Here is a 23,408-nt window from a genome sequence, read left to right as displayed (position 1 = left end):
TAAACAACCCTTTTTATGTTTTTTTTACAATAAGCAAGGTATTAAGTTATAATGAAAGTCTAACCTTTATGAAGTCAGCTAACATTCGTCCTATTTTTCAGCGAATATTAAAAGACAGGGAAGATTTGCCAGCCGCACGGGTGAAGCCAACGCATGGATCTGTGTATTGGATTGTCGACGCGGCCGCCGCTACTCATTTATAATAATACATCTATTTGAATATTATCTGATCAATTCCTTAGCTTTTTGTACCTTTTTTTAACATTCCTATGTTATCTAGGTACCTCTGTAAGTCTAACAAATTTGGTATTGTTACTCTTAAGCATTGGGAAGTGCCTTAATATTAATAAGTAAGAATTTAAGATTTCTTGTACTAGCTTTGTGATTTGTGGTGACAATTCAGGTTAAAAGGTTTGGTGTTGCACAATGGTAAATAATTTACATTCCTGTTGAATAAATATTTTGTTTAAAATTGAGTTTCATTGAGTGCATTCCTTTAAAGCATAGTTATATAAAATTTTTTCATTTTTTCTGTACACTTCTCTTTAGAATTAAATTGCAATAAAAAGCTGATTGCATTAAAAGAAGCATGTGATCATTGAAGAAGTTCTTAAAGTAACCTGCTTACTTTTTAATTATTGTCCTTATTAAATGAATTCTATAAAATTAGCTACGATGGCATACACTAAAACTGACGTATTTTCTGTATTAAATGTATATAAATACCTATATAATAATACGGGGAAATCAATAAAAAGAAATAGTCTTGTTCCAATATGTGTATTTCCCTCATACTCTCAAATGCCCGCGAGATCAACAGCATTCTTCACAATAAAAAAGACCTCGACTATTTTACGGTAATGTTACATTACAATTAACCACCTACGACACTTTACTTTTTTAATACAATTAATATTATATGTAATTACAAAAAGTCTGTCAACTAAATACAAAATATTCGGCGCGCATAGCGCACCAAACGCTTACACATATACATATTTTATAAAGATAACATATACATAGCACTACCGTTAATTTATATAAAAAAATTGTAACCTAACGGAGCGGACTTAGCGTAAATGAGAAAACGTCAGGCGCGTCGCGGCTCTCCCGCCCACACGCGACAACACGCGGCAACACGCGGCAACGCGCGGCGGGCGAGCGCACTAACATAATCAGAAATTAAATACTAACCTAATCTAATCTCGCGATTCAACGCTAATGTAGGACAAAAAAAAATATATATATGAACGCAACGCGCCGACGCTAATACACTAGGAATTTTTAAAGAAAAATTTTTTTTATAAACATAGCATTTTCCATTCAATTTCCTTTCATTTTATTTTACAATATCAGTTATACAGTTTTTTAAATACACAAAGGCATCTGTTTACGTAACAAAACGGACCGGTCCAACAACACTTGTATTACGCGCACGCGCAAGGGCACGCGAGCAGCGCGTTGCGCACGCGCCGATAGGCGGCATGCGTGCGCGGCGAACGCGACGCGTGAGACAATTTACAACATGATCAAATAATTCTCTACAGATAGTTTGCGCCGTCGCGGCAAGTTCGCGCGCGGACGCATAGAAAAACACCAACTTAAAATCGCACAAGCGTAAAATACATCGAAAACAATGCAATTTTTCTCAAGTGATTTACAAAATTTGTAACGAATACGTGCGAACCGCGAGTGCCACAGGCCGGTGTATCCGTCAGTGGCATTTGCATTTCGCGGCGTGTGAAGAACGTTTAAATATAAATTCTATTCGTTTCGCATAGAGCTCGTTTTCCCGTGGGCGAGTTGTAACGCTCTAGCGTAACGAGACACGTATTCGCAAGTCGTGGTGTTGTTTTACGCAAGTTACGCGTAAACACAAGTGTGTGTGTACGCGTGTGTCAATTGACTGGATGTGTGTGGCTGGCGCCCTATGTACAGTGTCGAATGACCGTTGTTAACTCCTGCGAACAAAAATTTATTATTTCATCAAAAATATGTACATTTTTTAAAGGCAGAAGCAGTCAAGGAACGAGAAATTTTCTCTCTTAATTAGGTAAGTAAAGGAAATAAAATTCATGTGTTACTCTTAATACCTAAACATAAATAAATATAATTTAAAATAAAGTCAAAATCACTCTAATGATAGAATTAACAAAACTGACTCCACTCATACAAACTATACGCGATACATTTCGTATTTAATTCTGGCGATCCCAATCAGAACAATAACACAAATTTATAATATTAATATTAATGGATCGTCACCGATCCTCGACAAGTGTACGACACTGCATTAAATCTGTGCGTTTAAAATCAAAATCAAGTGCAAAGGAGTCGATTACATACAAACATAGAGGTGAAACTAATAAAAGTGAATTAAAGTTTTTACGATGACCCCCCCCCTCCCCTCCTAAATGCTGTTGTGACAAATAAGTATTATTGTAGTGTTTGTTTCCCAAGGATAAATAAAAAAAAAAATGTCGGACCGCACTAGTTGGGCGCCCAGTAGGACTGCGAGTAGGCGGGCTTGCTGCCGCCCGCCTTGCCGCCCGCCGCGCGCCCGCCCGCGCCGCTCTCCTGCAACACGCCACACACGACACCTTAACACCTTATATATCACACTAGCTCTCGCACTTTACATATGAATTACTTATTGCATTATTCATATAAACCTTCCTCTATGTATTAAAAAAACTCAATCCGGTGTGTAGTTTTAAAGATCTAAGCATACAAATAGGCGCGGGAAGCTACTTTGCTTTACATGCTGTGTTAATGTTACTTCTTTATGCAGGACCGCAGGACAGGCACTGCCTAGTGCGGGAACCAATGAATTCACGTTCGTATCTTAACTTTTAATTTTAAGAACATTGGACAAATGTAATACAGACTTTTAATTTGTTTTTTTTTTATGTTGTGATAAATAATTATTAAAAAATAAAAATCTTTTTATTGAAATAATATGTTACAGGTATAAAGTCATGAATACTCAGGCGCCTGATCTAGCTGAACACTGTGCTTCAGGAGCACGGTTTCTTCCAACAGCGTTCTTACTATTACGTACTTAAACTACATATAAACAAACCCTATCGCCTTCCTTTACAATGAAACCATCTAACAATTAAATAATTTTTCATATCGGACCGGTAGTTCTAGAAATAAGCCTGTTCAAACAAACACTCTTACATTATATATTAGTATAGATTATTGCATACCACCACACATAGAATTTTCAATAAATACTGGCTAATCGCCCCAGCTCTACCACAGTTTACATAATATTCTAATTCGATCGCAGACAAAACCATCACCACCAAATCATAAAATTCCATTCAGCGGTTCTTCAATCATAAATGGTGTAACTAGCACAACTCTATTTTATAAACAGATTTCAAAACAAGTGTCAGTCATATACAACGTAATATAGTGCTATTCAATGGATCCACATAAAATATATCTTTCTACATACACTTTGTTCATCGAATCAAATAGTTTAATAAACACCAACAGGCAATTTAAAACTCAACAACCCAATCCATTAAATTAATAACCTTAAATTATTACATACAATCATTTAAAGGATAGGGGTTATTACAAAAACGTAAAATATCACATGGGATTAAGCGATAAAAATAAATATAATTCAAATAAACATATGATGTATACATAACATGCGTTACTGATTAAGGCGGGTAAACATTTACGATAGAGACATAAAATAAAATACACAGATAAGACATATATAGCGAACACAGTGCAGATATATAAATAGAACTATTGTTGTGATTAAAAATGCAAGGGTAAGTTTCATTCAAAATACAAGGACGTACATGATTTTTGTAATTGAAGTAAACAGAAACCTTGCTCTTGTGATTATTCACTTTAAATAACCATAACTATTTTATTTATAAAGAAAAATAGCAACACCAAAAAATATATATAAATTAATATTCCTATTATAAAAAAAGTTGTCTATGCTTTTTTTATTAGAATTTCTTCGAAATTGGAATTTATAATTAAACAATTTTTAACCACAACAACATACAGATACGGTGAGCGAACATAAACATATATTGATAGATAACTTACCCGCCTATTATGACTACTGTTCACCCGTACATCCATCTACAAACGAAAGCAAATTCTAACTTTGTAATTAAAAAAAAAAACAAAACACTATCTCTTACATGCATACGTGTTCGTGTTAGGCGTTCGTGTGTGCGTGATACTTAATTATTATCTCCTCTTTCGATTCGACTCGTTTGAACTTTTAATACTAAATCTATTTGCATTATGGTAAAAATGGTGTTATGACACATAAAAAATGATATGATACATTACTATCATAAAAATTATAAGTTTGCAGCAATTATGCAATGATTCTACAAACAAAATCCTTACTTATTGAATATTCGTGTTACCCACCTACAATATTGTAATGGTGGTACCATTTACCTATCAATATCCCTATATGCAACTGTTTTTATAAACGCCTATTATAAATGTGTAAATTGTACACGTACACATCCTGTTGGTGTGCATGCCTGTTAGTCTGTGTGTTATTTTGTTTGGGCGTGCTAAAGGAAGTATATCTGATTATAGTATGTGATGTTCAATTTGTTAATGATAGCCTAGCATAGTATATCCAATGTCCATATAATTTGGAATGAAATTTAGGTATCGTTTTTATTGAATTGATGCGATTGATGTGTAATGTTGTGTAGGTTGTAGCGGATGCGGAGTTTTTCTGTGGGATGTTTAGTGTAATGGCGTATTTTGTTTTAGTGTGTTGTGCTATAAAATGAAGTGATTTCAGTTTGCTATAGCTATGGAATGTGTTTTGGTGTGATGCTATGTCAAGCGACTTGACTTAGAGTGTTGTGTAATGTTTTGAGGTGGGGTGTTGTTGCGTTTCGTGTCGTGTGGCGTAGTGTGGTGTATTGTGATGTGGTGTGGTGTGGTGTGTGGTGTGGTGTGCGGCGTGGCGCACCTGGTGCTGCTGCGGATGGTGGTGCGGGTGGTGGTGCGGCGGCGCGGGGATGTACAGGTGCGAGGCGGCGCCGAAGGGCGGCGGCGTGCCGCTGTGGAACCCGGCCTTCTCGTAGCTCTGTAATACAATCTTCTCTTTAGATGTTTGTTACAAATCAGTTCGTGCGATATATTGTTTGTAATGTGCGTCTGGCGTCTGCGTATGAGTGTAATAAACATAATTTTCCTGTTTTACCTACAATTGTATGTGTATTATATGTGTAGTGTAGTGTGGTGTGGTGTGGTGTGCGAGCGCGTATACTCACGTTGACCTTGTTGAGCGCGACGTGCGCCTTGCCGTACATCGCGTTGCTGAGGTCGGCCGTGGCGGCTCCCGCCGACTTGGTGGCCGTGCCCGTGTACGGACCGCCTGGAATCACATCCATAAAACACACTTATGAACAATTAACGTTTTGAGTATTAAAAAAAACCATCATAAACCCACTTACATGTAATTCTAAAACAATATGCATCAATTCTATTACGTTTTCATAGCTGAACCGCTCGTAGAATTTAAATACATTTTTATAAATACGGATTATTATATACGTTTATACTGTCACGGTCACTCGGGATCGCCTTCATGGGATTAGCAAAGTGCCCATACTAAAACAATACGACCACGGACAATCTTATTGCTACATACCAGGCTTATAAGAGTCCTGCGCGTCATAGGGCGGCTGCTGCTGCTGCGAGTAGGCCGACACCTTGCCGCCGCCCGACACGCCCACGCCGCCCACGCTCGACCCGCCGCCGTACTGTGCGGACATCGAATCATTCATTGCATTAGAAAAAAAAAATGAAAATACAAAAATACCGTATGTTACATGCAACAAAGTATATGGTATGGGGATGACAGTGAAGTTTATTGTCACATAGAAATCATATGATATATAATCATAGGAGATGTTAGAAGAAGAAGATTAGATGTTTATGTATGAGTAGTTGTACTATATCAAAAAACAAAAGATCAATTAACACCATAACGGTTAAATCATTATTATATTTTAAACAATTAATAAAAAAAAACCTGTTAGATATAAAAAAAAAACTTACCGTTGGGTAGACACCATACTGGTACGTCGTTGGTGGTGGTTGGTAGAAGTACGCATAGCCAGGCGGTAACGCCGCAGGAACCTGCGCAAGTTAATTATCCCTTAATTTCACTTGCAATACGGTTTAATTCAGTATAGGCAGCAGCTATCAATCTTTTGTGCCTGCAGTTGGGGTCCCACCAAATGTAGTTGCATCTAACAAGTGCAAAACTAATGTTTTAACGGATAATCCCCGCGCATCATATAAGAAATTGTAGTTAATAGTACCACTACCCCTTTGCCACTAAGCCCTTACAACACTATGTAGTTTGTGTTACATGAGATTTAATATCTGTTTACAAACCTCACCACAGACACATTCGCCTTTTAAAACATTGATCCTTTTTCAAACCAACAGACAAAGGGATCAACTTTTTATTATTTTGAACAGATTGAACACTCACTTGTTGTGGTGAAGCGGCGTCAGTGCGTGGAAACCGCTCCGCAGCTCCCAGACCGAAGGTGCCGCCGTCCCGGCCGCCGTAGCCTACTTCGTAGTATCCGCCCTGACAATCGAATAATAATAATAATCAATTAAAAATATTTTTTACCACTGGAACGTGTTTAAGAGAGTAAAATATAATAAACAAATTGTTGCTCTTTAATATATATTCTTCTTTTCATCATCTGCGCATACATCGTGGTAAACTCGATTACCACATGCGCGTGCTCTATTCTGTAGTGGGCGGAAATTATCCACTATGAGCTAACGTTATACTTGATGTGCCATCAATTGTTCCTCGAGCCCTGGCCCACCCGCGTGAGTACTTCCGGTATGGAAGAGGTCCATTCGTGCGACAGCCCAAACACAGGCTCGCGAGCCCCGTCAATGACGCCCTTAAAATTAATGAATGAATCTTCAGTTCACCCACGCGTCCTTGCTAAAATGTAGTAGCCCTACAGGCTAACATTGGGTAACCACAAAAACAAAAATCAGTCGTTCACGTCGCGGGCAGCTGTGAGGCGGTGCTACGGGTGCTACGTGGCCGGCGCATCGGCTACGAGCGCTCACCATGTGGTGCGGCAGCGTGCCGCGCATGAGCTGCTCGTCGTAGTACGTGCCGCCGCCGTAGAGCGCGCCGCCCGCGTAGCCGGCCGCGCCGCCCGCCGCGCCCGCGCCCGCGCCCGCCCCCGCGCCCGCCGTCGTGTTGCCCGTCGTCGACGAGACGCCGCTGTTCACCGCTCCGCTAACTTCAATTGTTATAAAACAATAAGATGACGTTCTGTTTTGCTTATGTGTCGATTAAAATTATAAATATAAAAATATATACGTCGAAAGCTCTTAAATATGCTAATAATATTGGCCCATAAATTCAAAAACTATATAAAATAATTGTCGTCTCATAAAGAGCATATTATATTTTTATATAGCTGAATATTTATATATTGGCTAATTTTTGTCATTTAACTATGCACGTCTACTCTTTTTTTAAACAAGCGTTACGAGCGACAAGAAATTAAAAAATGAAAACAAAACTGCAATAATAAATAACAAATGATAATTACCGGTAGTTGTGGCAACTTTAGCTGTGGACGTTTGTTGTGTCGTTGATGCACTCGTTAAACTATTGCTCGACGCTACTGAATTGTCATACTGTAAAGAATATTATAATAATACTTAAAATTGACATGTCAAACAACTTTCTGATGTAATGAATCGACGTCAAATGAATATTGGAAGATTGAAACATATTTTCAAAATAAATAAAATATTATACCATACTTAGCCCACAACTTTACGAATTTATGAATAGATGTATTTAGTTATCATTCAATGATATTAAAAGATAGGTAAAAAAACTCTCTGGAAGTGGCACTATGAAATGTAGTTTATTAGTCAGAATATTTTTTTTTTCGTTTACGATAATTAAAACTAGCCATCTTACTGTGACATCTTATCATAATCGTGCTATTGCAAGTTATGTTTATTCATGTGGCCATCTATGCCATTGTTTGGAAATTGTATGTTGTGTTATTAACTTAACCTTTTTACTTGAAATATGAGTGTTATCTTTATATTAATTCATCATCCATCATTATATATGTTCCCACTACTGGGAATCGGGCCTCCTATGAGGGTTCAGGCCATAATCCACCACACTGGCAAGTGCGGGTTGGCAGATTTCACATGTCGTCGAACTTTTAATTTTCGGACATGCCAGTTTCCTCACGATGTTTCCCTTCACCGTTTTGAGCAGTGGTGATGTTAATTGAGGAATAAATTATCGACTTATCGATTTTGAAGTCCGAGATCCTCACCACAGAGCCGGGTGGCCCACTGCTTTATTAATAAAATAAATATTTATGTATCCACCTGTGGCTGGTCCTTGTGTTTGGCTGGCAACTGTGAGGGCTGGTACGACGCATACGGCGCCGCCGTGTACAGCGCTCCGCCGCCGTATACGCCCGCTGACGATGACGTTTGCTGGAACGGAGAAAGAAAAAAGGTTTAAAAATATAAACACAATAAAACATTTGTAAGTGTAGAAAGAATGTAGTGTTTCATTTTATATTGTGTTGTAAGATATAATAGTGTTAACGTGTGAACCAAGAGGTTTTATTCCACTGGTAAAGATAAAACAAAATCATGTCATAACATGGTGCAAACTGTTACAGAATTATTCTTTAATACACAAAAGGGCTACCACCGTCCCTGGGGGAGGTACCACTCCAAATTCTAAAATGGAACAACAATTACCTATCAATAGACGCGTCATTCCTCAAAAACACCCATGGAGTTATTGAGTAACTTAATAAAAAAAAATTATTGTTATTAAGACACTGTTAAAAACATTTAAATTACAACTGTAAGATACATTCTAATAACACTTTTGTTTTACTGTAATATAAAAGGAAAATGTGTGACCTCTGTAACTCTGTCCAATTGTTACCAACCGGACAGATCGGTTGGAAGTCGTCACTTTGTCGCACGACATTTACACAGACCGCGATATGATATCGTGCTGCTCTAGCGTCGTGCATAATAATGTCTCAAATCTATGTTGATATTCCGTTTATATAACAAAAGGAAATCCATAACTCCATATCGTGATTTCTTGTGAGCGAGTATTGCATCGAGCACTTAACCAATAGAGAGGAAATACACTTGCCTTAGAAATATGTATGGTAACTTTTAATTCATATTTTTGTCAAAGCGATGTAATTATATGAAACCAGGAATGGACTTGTTTGATGTCTCCGATCTTTCCGAAGAAAAACTATATATATATTATATATAATATAGTTATATTGGGTAGTGAGAAATACACAGTAAAAATTTGAAACATTATTCTAATGTTAAAGGTATTCCATTATTTATTTATTATATATGTACTGAAAAGGTTCATTGAGCGAAAAATAGCTTACAACATCTTGTTTCCACAAGAAGAACCCTCAGAAGCTCTAATAAAAACGCACACGCACACTTTATGAGTGGACCAAAGGTAAGGTTTTATAATTATTTTTCTATTGAGGATATTTTTCTATATTCGCTAATATTGCGTGTTACAGATATTACAAGCGGCTTGGATATGTGCGAGCAAAGACTGTAACGATCCTTGGTTGCTAATGGATGCCGCATATCCTTGATTGTGAAATGAAAGTTGAAGATAGATTTATTTACTATAGTAACCGAAGATAGCTGTCCATGTGTTATTTTCGATATTAAGAATGGCCGAAGACGAACGAAGAATTTTTGTGGCTGTCAAATCTTTTTTGACTTATATTCTGTATAATACATTACACTAATTTTAGTGCCACACTTTTCATTGGCCTGACACTCACACAACGCAATGATGGTGAAATTTTCTTTAAACATAGAGATGTATACATTAGCTGGGTCCCGCGGCTTCACCCACGTTAACATATTAATCGGATCTTGCTAGATATTAATCGGAACAGACGTACAGACGCACAAAAATAGTATAAAATATTTTTCTTACAAAATGTCAGGTCAAAATCTGTCCAACTGTTCCAGAGATCAATCGGACAAACAGACAAACAGACAGATGGGCAAAAAAATGTTCATTGGTGTATATGCCGCATATACATTCATGTGTACATATTTCTTAAAAAGCGGTTATTTCAAATTTTAGTGATTGGCATTGATTTCCACTCTCTTGGTTATTATGCTCGGTGTATATTGTAATACTCAAGAGCGGTACTCTACGTTTCATTTTTATTATTTAACAAACTGTCCCGTCACAATAGCACAAACAACTCACCTGATAAGAGTTAATAATAGGCTGGTATGTAGTGAGTGTGACGGTGGACGGGTACGCCGTGCTCACCGCGCCCGCGCCCGCCAGCGAGCCCGAGCTCGAGTTCGCCTGGAATTTGGGAGTAATGTGCTTACATATAGCATTATTCTTTGAATAACTCAACACAGAATGAGATGAAATTAACCAATGCTTTCTAAATATGAAAAACCGTATGACTATAAAACGCTGTGAAAAATAGATGTTGGCCGTTTCTCGGACACATGAGAATTGATGTATTATAGAGATAAAATATACTAACTTGTGGCGCATACAACGGGGAGCCGTACAGGGGCGGATGGTGCGAGACGCCGCTGGCGTACACGCCGCCCGCGCCCGCCGCGCCGCCCGCCGCACCCGCCGCGCCCGCCGCGCCCGCGGCCGGCTGCTGTATGTATATTATATATTATTTACGGTTACGGTTAAATACATTTATTTCTCTAAAGATTACAATTAAATCACAGAGAAATACAATTTTTTTTTACATATATTTTTTACTCGCTTAGCGCTATAAGTACGGTTAACAAAAGAAAAACAAACTAAAATAACAATAAATTGAGGGTAGTTTCTACCTCTCATAGATAAAAAGTAAACCAGTGACATTCCAAAGACCGATTCATTCGAAGACTCGTGACCTAGCTAAAGATGAGCTATTCATTAGATATAAATGATTAACTTTTACTTAACTAAATACATATAAATGATTTTTTTTTTGATCGCGTGCTATAACGACCTATTTCCTTTTCTTCACCCTTTCCAGTCCATTCCTTCTTTCTTATCATCAATCCTTTCGTTATCTCTTACCCTTAAAAGCGGGTAGCGCAATGTTCATGGGCGGTGGTGATCGCTTACCATCAGGCGAACCACCAGCTCAAATGCCCGCTATAACATAAAAAAATAACGTTAAAAGAAGTGTCTATAATGTATGTGTGTTGCAGAGGGCGCTCACCTTGGTCCTGTGGTTGTGGTGCGCGTAGTGCTGGTGGTGGTGCTGCAGGCCGCCCGCGCCCGCCGCGCCCGCGCCCGCGCCCGCCTCCGACACCGACGCCGCCTTCAGCGACGCCGACAGCTTGTCTATTGCTGCGGATAAATAAATAAATAAATAATTTAAAAAAAAGACATTATTTTGCCAAAACATTATGCCTTAACTATATACATTGTCTGTTTAACTAGAAATACTTTGTATCTTAACAGCCAACGTTTCTATTTATAAATAAATCGATAGATACTACACGGATCAATTTCGTTTCAATATTCCTTTTTATGATTGCTTCAAGAGCATGCATCTATATGTATTACAATGAGATTGCGCAATTTCATCGAAAGCGTCGATCAGCTGAACCATTTTCAATATAATTGCAGAGTGCAAAGTGTTGAAAGACAAATCTTACAAACAATGTATTTTGATATATATTTAACTAATTGTTCGCCCCGGCTACCCCCGTCGTACATATATAACCTGTGTCACACTATGAAATTGCAGTTTTCTAATGGTGAAAGAATCTTTGAAATCGGTTCAGTGGTTTTTGAGTGGAAAAGTTACAAATTTACAAACAAATACAAAATTTTTTCTTTACAATATGTAACTTACAGGTCGCATTGGATACAGCCGGCTCCGATGTTACAGGTTGACTCGTCGTCGTCGACTCTACCGCGTTTAGACTCTCGCTTAACTGTTTACAAAAAAAAAAATAACTTAAAACATATTAATTATCTATGGATAAGTATAGGTAGGTCATAATTTGATCCATCAGATAACATATCTACTTGTTTTAATCACTACGTAATGAATTTAGATACTATAAAACAATTTGAATGCCTTATTTTCATATACTGCAAACTACATTCTACAATACTACCTTTGCATATGTATTTAAATTATTTTGTAATGGAGTTCATTACAAGACAATTTGTACAGGTAAAGCTATAATTTACCATAGTATTAGCATTAGGGTAGGTGGCCGTAGGCGCCTCTGAGGTAGTTTCGTGACTCGTCGACACTACTTGAGGCTCTGCCTGTGGCGTTACTTGCTGCAAATCACATTTTAGTTTTTAACTAAAATATTATAACACTAAACGAGATTTAAGAATCGTAGAATTATGTATATCTCAAACGACCGATTCTTCAACTCATCATAATTTTTTAAAATTCAAAATAATAACAGCAATTATAATAAAGCGCAGAATTCATATAGGATATTTTGCCGTAAATGCACCCTGTACTAGTAGATTACCTAGATCCTACTTCGGCGATCTAAATTGTTTACTATCCTTAAGATTTATCGAGTGTCACCACACCCTAATATCATCGGAAAATTATCCCTATTCTTATATAGCTAAGGTATAGATCTCACCACAGACGTCTGCATCACCGGCGCCGGGCATGTAACATGCACGCCTTACATGTCATGAGAAAACGGCCCCTCTTTCTATTCAGTTAAGGTATAGATCTCACCACCGACGCCGTGCGTGTTACACCACACCGTTGTGTCATCGGAGAACGATCCCTATGCGCATACATATAAGGCGCACAACTCACCACCGGCGCCTGCGCGGCGGGCGGCGCGTGCTGCGGGTGCGGGGCGTGCGCGGGGTGCGGCGGGTGCGCGGGGGCGGCGGGCGCGGGGGCGGGCGCGGCGGGGGCCGCGGGCGGCGCGTCGAGCGCGTCCGGCTCGAGCGCGCCGAACTGCACGTCGAGGAACACGCCGCCGCCCGTCTCGCCGCCGCCGGGCATCTCCACCGCTGACGATGGGATCTGAGCGTGATAAAGGAGTGTAAAAAGTCAATTGGTTATAGAAAGTTCGTCACCTAAAATTAGGCTTTATTAACGTAATCACAAACAATGGCAATGCAATATGGCATAGCAATATGTTAGTTATCATTATACAGAGCGAGTTGTGGAACACAGAAAGTTTCATGACTAGTAGATTGCTAAATAAAAATAGATAAATGAATGCTAATATGACACACTAGTCACTAGTCAATTACAGCCTTGCTAACTAAACAAGGCATTTTGCGTCTCTCATAAAAATAAATAAATAAAGTCCAGCAAGAACAGACAAGTGACGTCCCCTGCGTATAATTATCGGTATATTATATTTTTAATTATAGATACATATTTCTTCTGTCGTCAATTAACTCTAACTAAACGACTGGACCGATTATAATGAATTTTTTGTGAGTCTTTAGGTCGATTTAAGAATGGTAAAGATTAACGTGATTAGTCGTGAAGAATGCGAGCAAAGCCGCAGACAACTGCTGGTTAAATAATTTATATTTATAGATAATATACCTTAGATGGCGGCGGCACCCTGGCGCGCTGCGTCTTTCTCTGCGTGGCCATGTCCGCCGACCCGTACACGCCGTAGTTGCTTGCGTACACACCTATACAAAATAACATACTAAAATCTGCAAACTACTAAGAACTATTAAATACACATCTGTAAATATTCATCTATTATTCAAATAAAATGGAAGTATCAACAATAAATGCTACTCAGTGATACTGATACCCAACAAAAACCTTAACACACAATTAAATGTATTGTTAATATTTTTCTTATAAGTAAAATTGATGTTTTACAACGAATTTGTCCAAATTTACCTATTTATAATAAATAACAATGGATTAAAACATACTATTGTCATGCCTCTGCACTTGGTGCGTGAGCTGCGAGAGGTACTGCGACTGCGCCGCGCTCAGGCTGCCCGACATGCCCATTGGCTGAAAAGTTTCATTATAAATTAACATATTGTTTTTAACACCACATCCTTAATCTTAAATGAAAAGGCATTATGTCACAATAACATAGCTTCACATGTTAGAATAAAACTACTGAAAATAAGTGTTAAAATAATATATAAATGGTTTTATACTTAATACTAATAGAATAATAAAAAAACTTTTATAATAAATACCATATCGAGTATGGTATATAATCGAAAAACTAACATCAATATGTCTTTGATATTCTCATTGTTACAATAACAAAACTTGCAATATTAAACGTAAAATATATAAGTGTACAAAATGAGATGTCTACCTGGTGATGATGATAAGAGTCCGCCGGTTCAGCGTTGGCTGGTGGTGTTGGCACCACGCCACCTGACGCTGACACCGATACCATTTGTTGCTGCAAACGTATTATAATTATAGCTTCTTCTATTAGCTATTTATCATATATCAAATTAAATTATTACATGTATATTTCAATTAAAAATTTACATAAAAACTTCGATAGTTGTGTTGTGGGCAAAACAATAGTCAACTTAAACTAACAGAATTCTTTCAGCAATAAAAGCTTTCACATTAACGTATTTGAGAAAAAAATACACTCAATTTCTTAAGTTTTACGTTGGATTTAGTTTCGAAGAGGAGATAGAGACATATGAAGGTACTTCAATATTTATAACATTACAGGGCATTTCAAAATTTTCTCTGAAATAAAAATTAAACAATAAAACATTTAAGAAGCAACTCACCTCAATAATAGTGCTGTGGTGTTGCTGTGTGTTGTGGTATGTGTATGTGGGGATGTGGCCTTCGCTCGGCCCGTTTGTTTCTGGGCCGCACTCCCAATCCTCCTGCAATTCAATTGATACATTATTGTTTATGCTATAATGACAAAAAAGACGATTAAACAACATTTACATAAAGTGAAATTTTGAAATAACAGAAAAAAAAAAATCACGAGGCGGGATTCGAACCTGCGTCTTTTTGCGAAACCCTAGCAACGCCTAGCCTCTCGGCCACCCGTGATACTGCCACAATAATCGAATTTCTTCTACTCCTTCGGTTTTATGTGAATAAGGCCATCTATTGAGATGATTAAGAACCAACACAACTAATACGAAAAATTATTGTATCGATGGAGCGCGGCCTTTTGGCAAATTTAATCAAACATTTACATAATTTAAATGGTATTGATGATATACTGAATTATATAAAACAAGAATTTACTGTATATAGCATAATGCCAAAATAGTTTTATAGTAGCTTCCGCCCGCGACTTCTTCGCGGCTAACGCTAACTCGCAGCGCACGCAGCGAAAACTCTCAATAGAAAAAAATACCTCGATTCTGAATCATTCTTTATGGGTGTTCTGTTCCAATTGGTCTTAGGGTGATGATGAGGTGAATTAAGCGTCACAATCGCTGATTAATTAATTAATTAATTTTTCTTAAACTTAATATAAATAAAAGACAATAGAAAAAAAGAAAAAAAAAACGCCAATGCACTCACGGTTTGCTGCGCGGGCGCCGCGTCGCCGTCCGCCGCCGCATTCTGTGCCAAGGAACTCGGTGTGAACACCTACGTACATACACACTACTCAGTGCTATGGCTATATCGCTGCACACTACTGCGTGCGCGTACGCAGTGCGTGCTCCAGTACATTCATTTATATATTTATACAATAATGTAGACAGCGTTAGTTTGTTTCATCGAGATGTTAAAAAGCCATTTTTATTTGTTTTAATAAGTTGATGCAGTAAATAGATATTGTTGCATCAGAAGTGATAATAAGGCATTTATCCAGTTAGAAAAAAAAATTGTTTTAATTAGTTGATAGATTCAATACATATTGTTAAATCAAATATGTACTCTAAAGTAGCAAGGTAGTCGAGATGCAAATAGAACTTTAAAAGCATTAGAGAAGAATATAGACTCGGAATTCAGTGGCATAAGAGAATTTCTCTTTTAAGGGACTTCAAATCCAGCTAAGATCAACCTAATTGAGTTGTGATCGTATCTGAATATGCCAATATATGGTTAATTCTTCCTAGCAGAAGGATTTTTTTAATTAATTATGCATGAAGTATGAGATAGGCATAAAATTCCTTAAATTCTAAATAAATGATTTTACCTTGGTGTCTGATAGAGAGCCTGACCATTCCTCATTATCCCAATCTTCTGTGGCCGGGAATGAGTCTCCCATATTACCACCTAAAACAGAAACACATTAAAACGTAAAATAAACGAAATTATTGTCTATTATGAATTTAAATGTTTGAATTCTGTTTTTATATTAAAACTAGCTGACCGGACAATCGCTGTTCTGCCTTTTCATTTATCTTCTTATCATTTAGGGGTATGAAAAATAGATATTGGCAGATTCTCGGACCTACCCGATATGGACACAAAATTTCATGTGCACAAAATTTTCGATGCAGTCACACACACGAGAATTTTATATATTTAGTGATATTAATTCATGTCATGTAAAACTTTAAAGAAGACGGAATATTAAATTTTCTGTGTTATATTCACAACAATGAGTAATTTTATTAATTTTTCACCGACACTTCTATTGGCAATATAATATATACAGCGTATTTATATAAAAAGGCAGTTAAATCCAATAGCTTGTGAGATTAATTTAAAAAACAAACTCTTCAGCTTTATTTCTACAGATACAGATAAAGGTCAATACCGGCATCCGTCACTATTACTACAAATTCATATTTCGTCAGGCTATGTCGTTTTAGCATTTTCACTATCCTCACAAAAATCCAATCAATCCAAAGTCACTATTATTTGCATTCCATACAACACATCGAGCGCTCATGCCGTAGTGTCGAAGCGTGCTCTACTCCCACGTACAAAAGTCGTGTGAGTGCGCTGGCCAGCAGGCGCGTGGTGGCAGGTGGTACTGACCGGCGTGTCCCGGCGCCCAGTGGTCGTCGCGGTCCCGCGGCGCGCCCCGGCCGCCGCCGCGCCGCGCGCCCCGCGCCCCGCCGCGCCCGCCGCGCGCGCCGCCGCGCCCGCGCCCCGCCCCGCGCCCGCGCACGCCCTCGCCTTCGCCGCGACCTGCGGTACACAAAACTTATATATTATGTTTGATTGGTATATGGCTGACATACCTAGTAGTCACAATTATTGTATTTAAGACATAATATCCTAACACAGTTTTTAAGAATTAATTGCTACTAACAAAATGAGTCTATGTTACTTGAATAAATTAAATAGAATTCAAAAAATATAAATGCAACGAAAGTACGTACTTTTTGCACGTCGCATCGGTGCGGTTATGCAAATCAATTATTATATCTGAAGACAGTTGGTATAAATGTATAAATTTATGTCATGTATATGTTAAAGGTTACTTTTATAGCTATCTTTAAAGTTGGCTCTTTGAACTTGTACATTTTTAATACAAGTTTGAAATTTAGTAGATTGTAACTATATTATCTAATATTATTAAAGCTATAAGGAAGGATAGTAGAAGCTTATATCTTGTTACATAAACGATTTTTATAAATTGGTTGAATCAGTGAAAATTTATGAGGTATTAAACACAAAACAGAAATTGATTGTTATGACCCAAATGCTTTTTCAATTTTCAAATGACTTCAGAAAAGTAGCTTCACAATTCGACTGTTTTTGTCACCTTAATGAAATGAAATGAAATATATTAAATGACCCGGGATAAATTAAATAATTTAATCCCGGGTCAAGTGAGCTTATTAAAAGGAATGTGCACTAACGTGGTCGGGGTCCGGATCTGGCGCGAGGGTCCCGCGGGTCGCGCGGGTCCCGCGGATCGCGCGGGTCCCGCGAGTCGCGCTCCTTGCCCGGCTCGAGCTCGCCGTTGCCCGCCGGCGCCGGCGGTTTCTTCTTCTTCTTTTCACTCGTCTGCCATTCGCTCTAGAACGCATACATGAATATGTCAATCTGTTATTTATCGAAAATAATATGTACGACTTTTTTTATTAGGGATTGCTTTAACTTCCAAAAGATGGAAGTGGGATTAATATTAATTTTCTAATTACAGCATTTATTAAAAGAAGCTATATACATATCCATCACACGACACTATTATATACTTGTGAGGTAGTTGTTGTAGTGCATTAGTTTGTATGAAACTCTTTCAATTTAAGAGCAAACTCATTACGTTTTTTAAATTGGTAATTTATAACCAATTATTTTTGTTCCTCTGAGGGTATGAAAACATTTTCCAGATATCCCTTCAAACGATTTATCGAACACACGAGCGAATTGGGGGGTAAAAGCTACTAAATACAATATATATACCTGTATCCGTGGACTCTCCTCCAGCAACAGGTTACAAGCGGCCGCCATGTCGTTGTCCGTGTCGTGGAGCGCGGAGCACACCTCCTCTTCGGTTCTGCATGTCATCTCCATCAGCTCCGTCACCTGAAACCAATGCGGAAAATTGGAGTATCCATTTTGTTAACTTAAATATACGCACATACTATATGTGTACCTGTATAAGACAAAAAAATGCAGGCACAAAGTCTCAAATACGTTAATGTAATATTAGGAAAATTCGAAACTTCCGAATTGAGCTAAAAAATTATTTTTGCAGATTAATTTATATCTATAAAGTAACAAAAAATCAGAACTGATCTGCATTTTTTCTAAAAAAGTACATCATCATATCGGTTTAAAAAATACTCATATAAAATATGTAATCAACACAGGTGTTTATGATGGCAACCAACTACTTAATGATGCTGTTTATATTTTCGATTTTATTTGGCTTTGTGTCAAAATATATTAACATGAAAGTTACTTCATTATTAATATTCAAATGTATTCATCGATACCGATTCTTTCGATTCTTTCTCTCAACTGAAAAAAATACCGAGAATACATCCAACCCCTTAGCAAACATAGCTCATTTAACATTAAGTAATCAAGAGATAATTGAAGTTAAACCTTCAATATATGCTTAAATTACCTACAATGTCGAGTTGAACGGATTACTATCCAAGATACATTGCCCAGCTTCAATTTTCTTGCACTTACATAATCCCGTTAACAGCGGTACATAACGTCGCTTACATTTCCATCTTTGATCGTGAATATCGATTTTTTACCTACGTTTAGTGCATAATAAATGTGCGACACAAGGGCAAATTATACAAGGCCTTTGGTCAGTCATTTGCTAGCATACAAATATTTATACAAATGCTAAATCTACCTAAAAAATCTGTATGCATTTTGTATTACTGTTGATTCCATCAATAACATAAACTTTATCATAGACGAGGTAGTTATATCTACTAAAACTTTGTAAGGAAATTTATAAATAAAAAATGTGATTATTATTATTCTATTTTGAGAAAAATTTAAGGCCGGCAAACGACGCGAGCGAAAGCCTGGGTCAAAAACAATGGTCCAATAGTGCTAAATATGGTAGTTAGTAAGAAACATTCGCAATTTTTTACTGAAAATATGCGTAAGCGATCGATAATTGCAAAACTCCATGTGCTTAATATCGCGTTGCATGTGAGAAAGGAAAAAAAAAAAAATTAAGGGGCAACTTTGTTTGAAAAATATCTGTGCGTATTTTTCATATTATCAGAGTAAAATATATCAGAAGCGGAAATTCTATACAAGCAATACGAAATTAGGCTTACATACCATTCTGCGGACATCGGCATCTTCGCCTTTACGGTCAATTATGTTTGCCATGCGGAGTTGTTCTGTTGTCGCCTGTAATAACAAAAAATAATATATGAATAAATTAAATCAATTAACTGCCAAAACTCTTCTCGTAAATTAATTTCATGTTTCAGATCATTATTTAACATAAACATAAAAATAATATTTTTTCAGAACACTTGGCCTTTTCTTAGTCGTATCGCTCTTACATCGGTCGTGGTCATCAAGAGGTATGAGCAGATGTATCCCGCTTCACCACGTACCGTCATCTCTGCCTATACCCCTTCATTTTGACACTCGCGCGCCGCGGACAACATACCACTAATATGTAGGAACCATAAAATAGACCCCTAATTACCTGTGGCTTTGACTTCTCCTTCGGCTGCGGCTTATCTGTGTTCTTCCCTTTGTCCTGTTGCTTGCCGTCCTTGCCCTTCGCACCACCCTTGGTGGCGCGCGCACCCAAACTCATTATGACCTACTCTTATATATACAGCCTCTATTTACAAGCAGCTGAAACAAAATAATTTAGTTTTTAATACAAACTTTAAGATAAACTTCTATTTTGTTCATAAAAACCAGCCATTACTTATACACAAATTACGCAATAGCAATTTACAGTGTGAACCTAATACTGTTTAAAAGTTCTCCATCCTACTGTTAGAATCAAGATTTTGTAAGATGACACCTTGATCTTTCATTTGGAATTACAAAAAATGGTCTTTATAAAACCAGAAAACAGTTTTCACAATTTACTGTGCTATAATATGCAGTGATATAAAAATAAAACAAACTAAGGATTAAATACGGAGCACAGTTCTCTCTTTAAATTATTATTGTATATAATGTTATAGGATATATACATAATGGTGATTATTGTCAAGCTCTTCACATACACATTATATGGGCCAAACTTTTCTAATGCATTGAAACATTCGAAAGAATATATGAAATTTATAAACATAACAAAGACCCAAGTACCTAACAGGATACTTGAAACATACACCCATTTGAAATAATGTAAAAGTAAGAAGATTTTCGATGTGACCATTCTGAAAAATTTTAAGTTTGAAGATTTTCAAAGTAACAACTCTCTATCTAGTATTTTCTTGTGTTTGATTTTACGCGAGTGTAATACATTCAGAAATTTAAAACGTTTTAAAACGCGTCTCCCCGTGACAACGCTCGCTGTAAAGTGTTCAAAATGTCGGGTCAATAATATAATGAATAAATCGCGTTCAAAATCCGTTAAAAAGTTTTTAATTTCTAAACTCTCTATCTACTAAAAAAATACCCTATACTGCTATCAAAATATCCCTTATCCCTTATTTCTCAAAAGGAAAGAGGCCCTAGCTCTTAAATGTTTTTGGGTGTTGGTTTATACTCAACATGATGTAAACCACTGGTATGATAGCTCTCTCAAATTAAAGAAAAATAACTTTTCAGAAAAATTCTTAAGCAAGATTGTAATGAAAACAGTAATGCTTTTTGGAATGTAAAACAATCATAATATTTTAAAAGTTAACACCAAATATTAGCCACTTTATATCTGAATTATTTAATAGAATACAAATGAATTGCTATATATATGATAAATGACAAATAAATGACTTTATATAATGCATATTAATTTATAAATATTGGACTAAGATAAAAGATAAGTTGTTATTAAAATTCATTTCTATTCGTAAACATGAAATATTCTTATAAGATTTTGTAGAGCTATCTGCAAAGTAGCACTTCATGCAAATATGTGCTTAAAATTTATTCATGGTATCCAATAATGTAAAACTTAAAATTTCTTTAACAACAAAATATTTAATATTTGTAAAGTGTACTAATATTTATGTTGTACAATAATGGCTTGGTAAGTAAAACAAAAACTTGTAAAAAAATTCTTACAAACTAAAATTATTTTTATCTCATTTCGTCCATGTAAATTTTCAGTAACATTTTAAGTTTTATCAGTAAGTTAGCATTAAAATACTTATGAACAAAAAAATTAAAAATTCTTAATATTTTATTTTTATACTAGCTTCCCCCCACGGTTTCACCCATGTACAGTGTATCCCGTAGGAATATCGGAATAAAATTTTGCCAATATATTATTCCAGTTGTCCAGCTAACTACATACCAAATTTCATTGCAATCAGTTCAGTAGTTTTTGCGTGAAAGAGTAACAAACACACACACACATCCTTACAAACTTTCACATTTATAATATTAGTAGGAAGTAGGATTATTAGGATCCTTGTATCATTAATCAAGAGAAGTTAAAGAGGCTATTATTTATTTAGCTATAGAATGTTTTTTTATAGATTTCAACAATAAACAGTACATTATAATGATGCTAATAATCAGCAGCCTCAACAGAAATAAAGATGTGATAAGTTATAATCAACAAATTATTTTATAACATAGAAAACTTAACCATAAAATAAATTCAATCGAAGAAAAAGGGCTAGGGCTTATTTATTAGATTCTAATTAGGTCCTAACATAAATTATTTTAAAGGTTTCGAGTTATCAAAGGGATCTACTTGTTAGAAGGTAATTATAAACATAAATATAAGTATATATTTATGTTTATCAAATCAAGTATTATTTTACTTAAAAATATGAAAAGAAAATTAGAAAGAAACTTATATGCAGAACTTACTTTCTTATGTACAATCTATAAATAGAAATGTTTAAAGTTTGTGTTGTACTATACACACATTGTTGTTGTTAATATTTTATCAGAATGGAAACACTAATTAAGATAATATGATGTAATCCAGAGTCAATGCCCTGCAGTTCATAGAGTGGATGTTGCTTAATACGACAATAAATATAAAATGGTAGATTGAATAATACTACGACGCGAAATTTGCAAAATGCAACTTCTGATAGGTAAACAAAACATTTTGTCAGAGTTTTATGATAATATTAATTTCTTCATACGAGAAATGGTCAGAAAACACAAACCGACAACCAAGTTGCATTATAAAATGCAGGTAAACAGAAATTCATGCGAAATAATTCGCGAAAAACCTGAACAATGAATCATATTGTATCAACCGCGATACCGATTTCAAACTTGTGAAACGTAACTAATTTCTGTAAACTGCAACAAAACTTATGCATCTGCATGTTCCCACGTATAACAAGAGCTCACGTCATCAATTTCTAAAACGTCGAGCGAAGGCGAAATTCAATAGGCGGCACATGTGGGGGACGCCATTCCTGAAGCACCTTTCTTGGTATCAAATTGACAGTCTTTGTTGAAAAAATAAACGTTTACAACACCATTTCACAAATCATTTGGAAACACAATAACACACTTCTAATGCTTAATATCATATTTTTACCTTAAATCTACCTAATTAACCGGATTAATACACGATTTTCAATAAAATTTACGAATTCCCATACCTGTGAATGCGCTCTCAAACGCAAGCTGGTCACGTGACCTCACTAGTGGTGTGCCAGGTTCAAAGTTACGATTCAGCAATGGCCAGTTTTATTGCCAAAAAATTCCGATTACATAATCAAATAAATAAATGAAATAATTATAATACATTTCATCACTGGCGCAGCCAGACTTTCGTTTTCCTGAGGAATTCAATAAAATGAAACGACTAAA

General features: G+C 36.5%; 2 protein-coding genes across 2 annotated transcripts in view; one reads left to right on the top strand and one right to left on the bottom strand.

Moving 5' to 3' along the window:
- LOC119836678 (6-phosphogluconolactonase) overlaps window positions 1-472 on the top strand; it is a 3,594-nt gene extending 3,122 nt beyond the window's left edge. Inside the window, exon 4 of the mRNA XM_038362079.1 lies at window positions 102-472. Coding sequence (XP_038218007.1) covers window positions 102-203 — 102 coding nt within the window. The 3' untranslated portion in view covers window positions 204-472. The remainder of the gene's footprint in view (window positions 1-101) is intronic.
- Window positions 473-764: 292 nt separating this feature from the next.
- LOC119836649 (protein lingerer-like) lies at window positions 765-23,252 on the bottom strand. The gene is made up of 29 exons (XM_038362036.1): window positions 23,198-23,252; window positions 20,143-20,297; window positions 19,764-19,835; window positions 18,408-18,530; window positions 17,861-18,020; window positions 17,031-17,183; window positions 16,240-16,319; window positions 15,618-15,686; window positions 14,858-14,959; window positions 14,419-14,508; window positions 14,015-14,099; window positions 13,668-13,759; window positions 12,915-13,130; window positions 12,311-12,406; window positions 11,967-12,048; window positions 11,325-11,455; window positions 10,638-10,763; window positions 10,343-10,447; window positions 8,434-8,544; window positions 7,626-7,713; window positions 7,132-7,310; window positions 6,524-6,625; window positions 6,082-6,162; window positions 5,672-5,783; window positions 5,292-5,395; window positions 4,988-5,104; window positions 4,087-4,122; window positions 2,487-2,577; window positions 765-1,961 (listed from the first exon to the last, which is right to left on the bottom strand). Exons 2-28 carry the CDS (start codon window positions 20,254-20,256, stop codon window positions 2,491-2,493), a joined length of 2,913 nt encoding a protein of 970 aa, XP_038217964.1. The 5' UTR covers window positions 20,257-20,297; window positions 23,198-23,252; the 3' UTR covers window positions 765-1,961; window positions 2,487-2,490.
- Window positions 23,253-23,408: the final 156 nt, after the last annotated feature.

This window comes from Zerene cesonia, chromosome 25 (assembly GCF_012273895.1).
Source record: "Zerene cesonia ecotype Mississippi chromosome 25, Zerene_cesonia_1.1, whole genome shotgun sequence".
Lineage (NCBI taxonomy): Eukaryota > Metazoa > Arthropoda > Insecta > Lepidoptera > Pieridae > Zerene > Zerene cesonia.
Note: the sequence above shows the minus strand (reverse complement) of the source record. Positions and strands in the feature narration are given on the sequence as shown.

What these genes read in the sequence shown, in the direction of transcription:
- LOC119836649 (XM_038362036.1), bottom strand. Translation starts at nt 20,256, where the DNA reads ATGAGTTTGGGTGCGCGCGCCACCAAGGGTGGTGCGAAGGGCAAGGAC. An exon ending in CCGCCGCGCAGGCGCCGGTG is followed by an intron (nt 12,407 to 12,914) that starts GTGAGTTGTGCG and finishes TGTGATTTGCAG; the next exon opens with CAAGTAACGCCACAGGCAGA. An exon ending in ACGCCGCTTCACCACAACAA is followed by an intron (nt 6,163 to 6,523) that starts GTGAGTGTTCAA and finishes TAACTTGCGCAG; the next exon opens with GTTCCTGCGGCGTTACCGCC.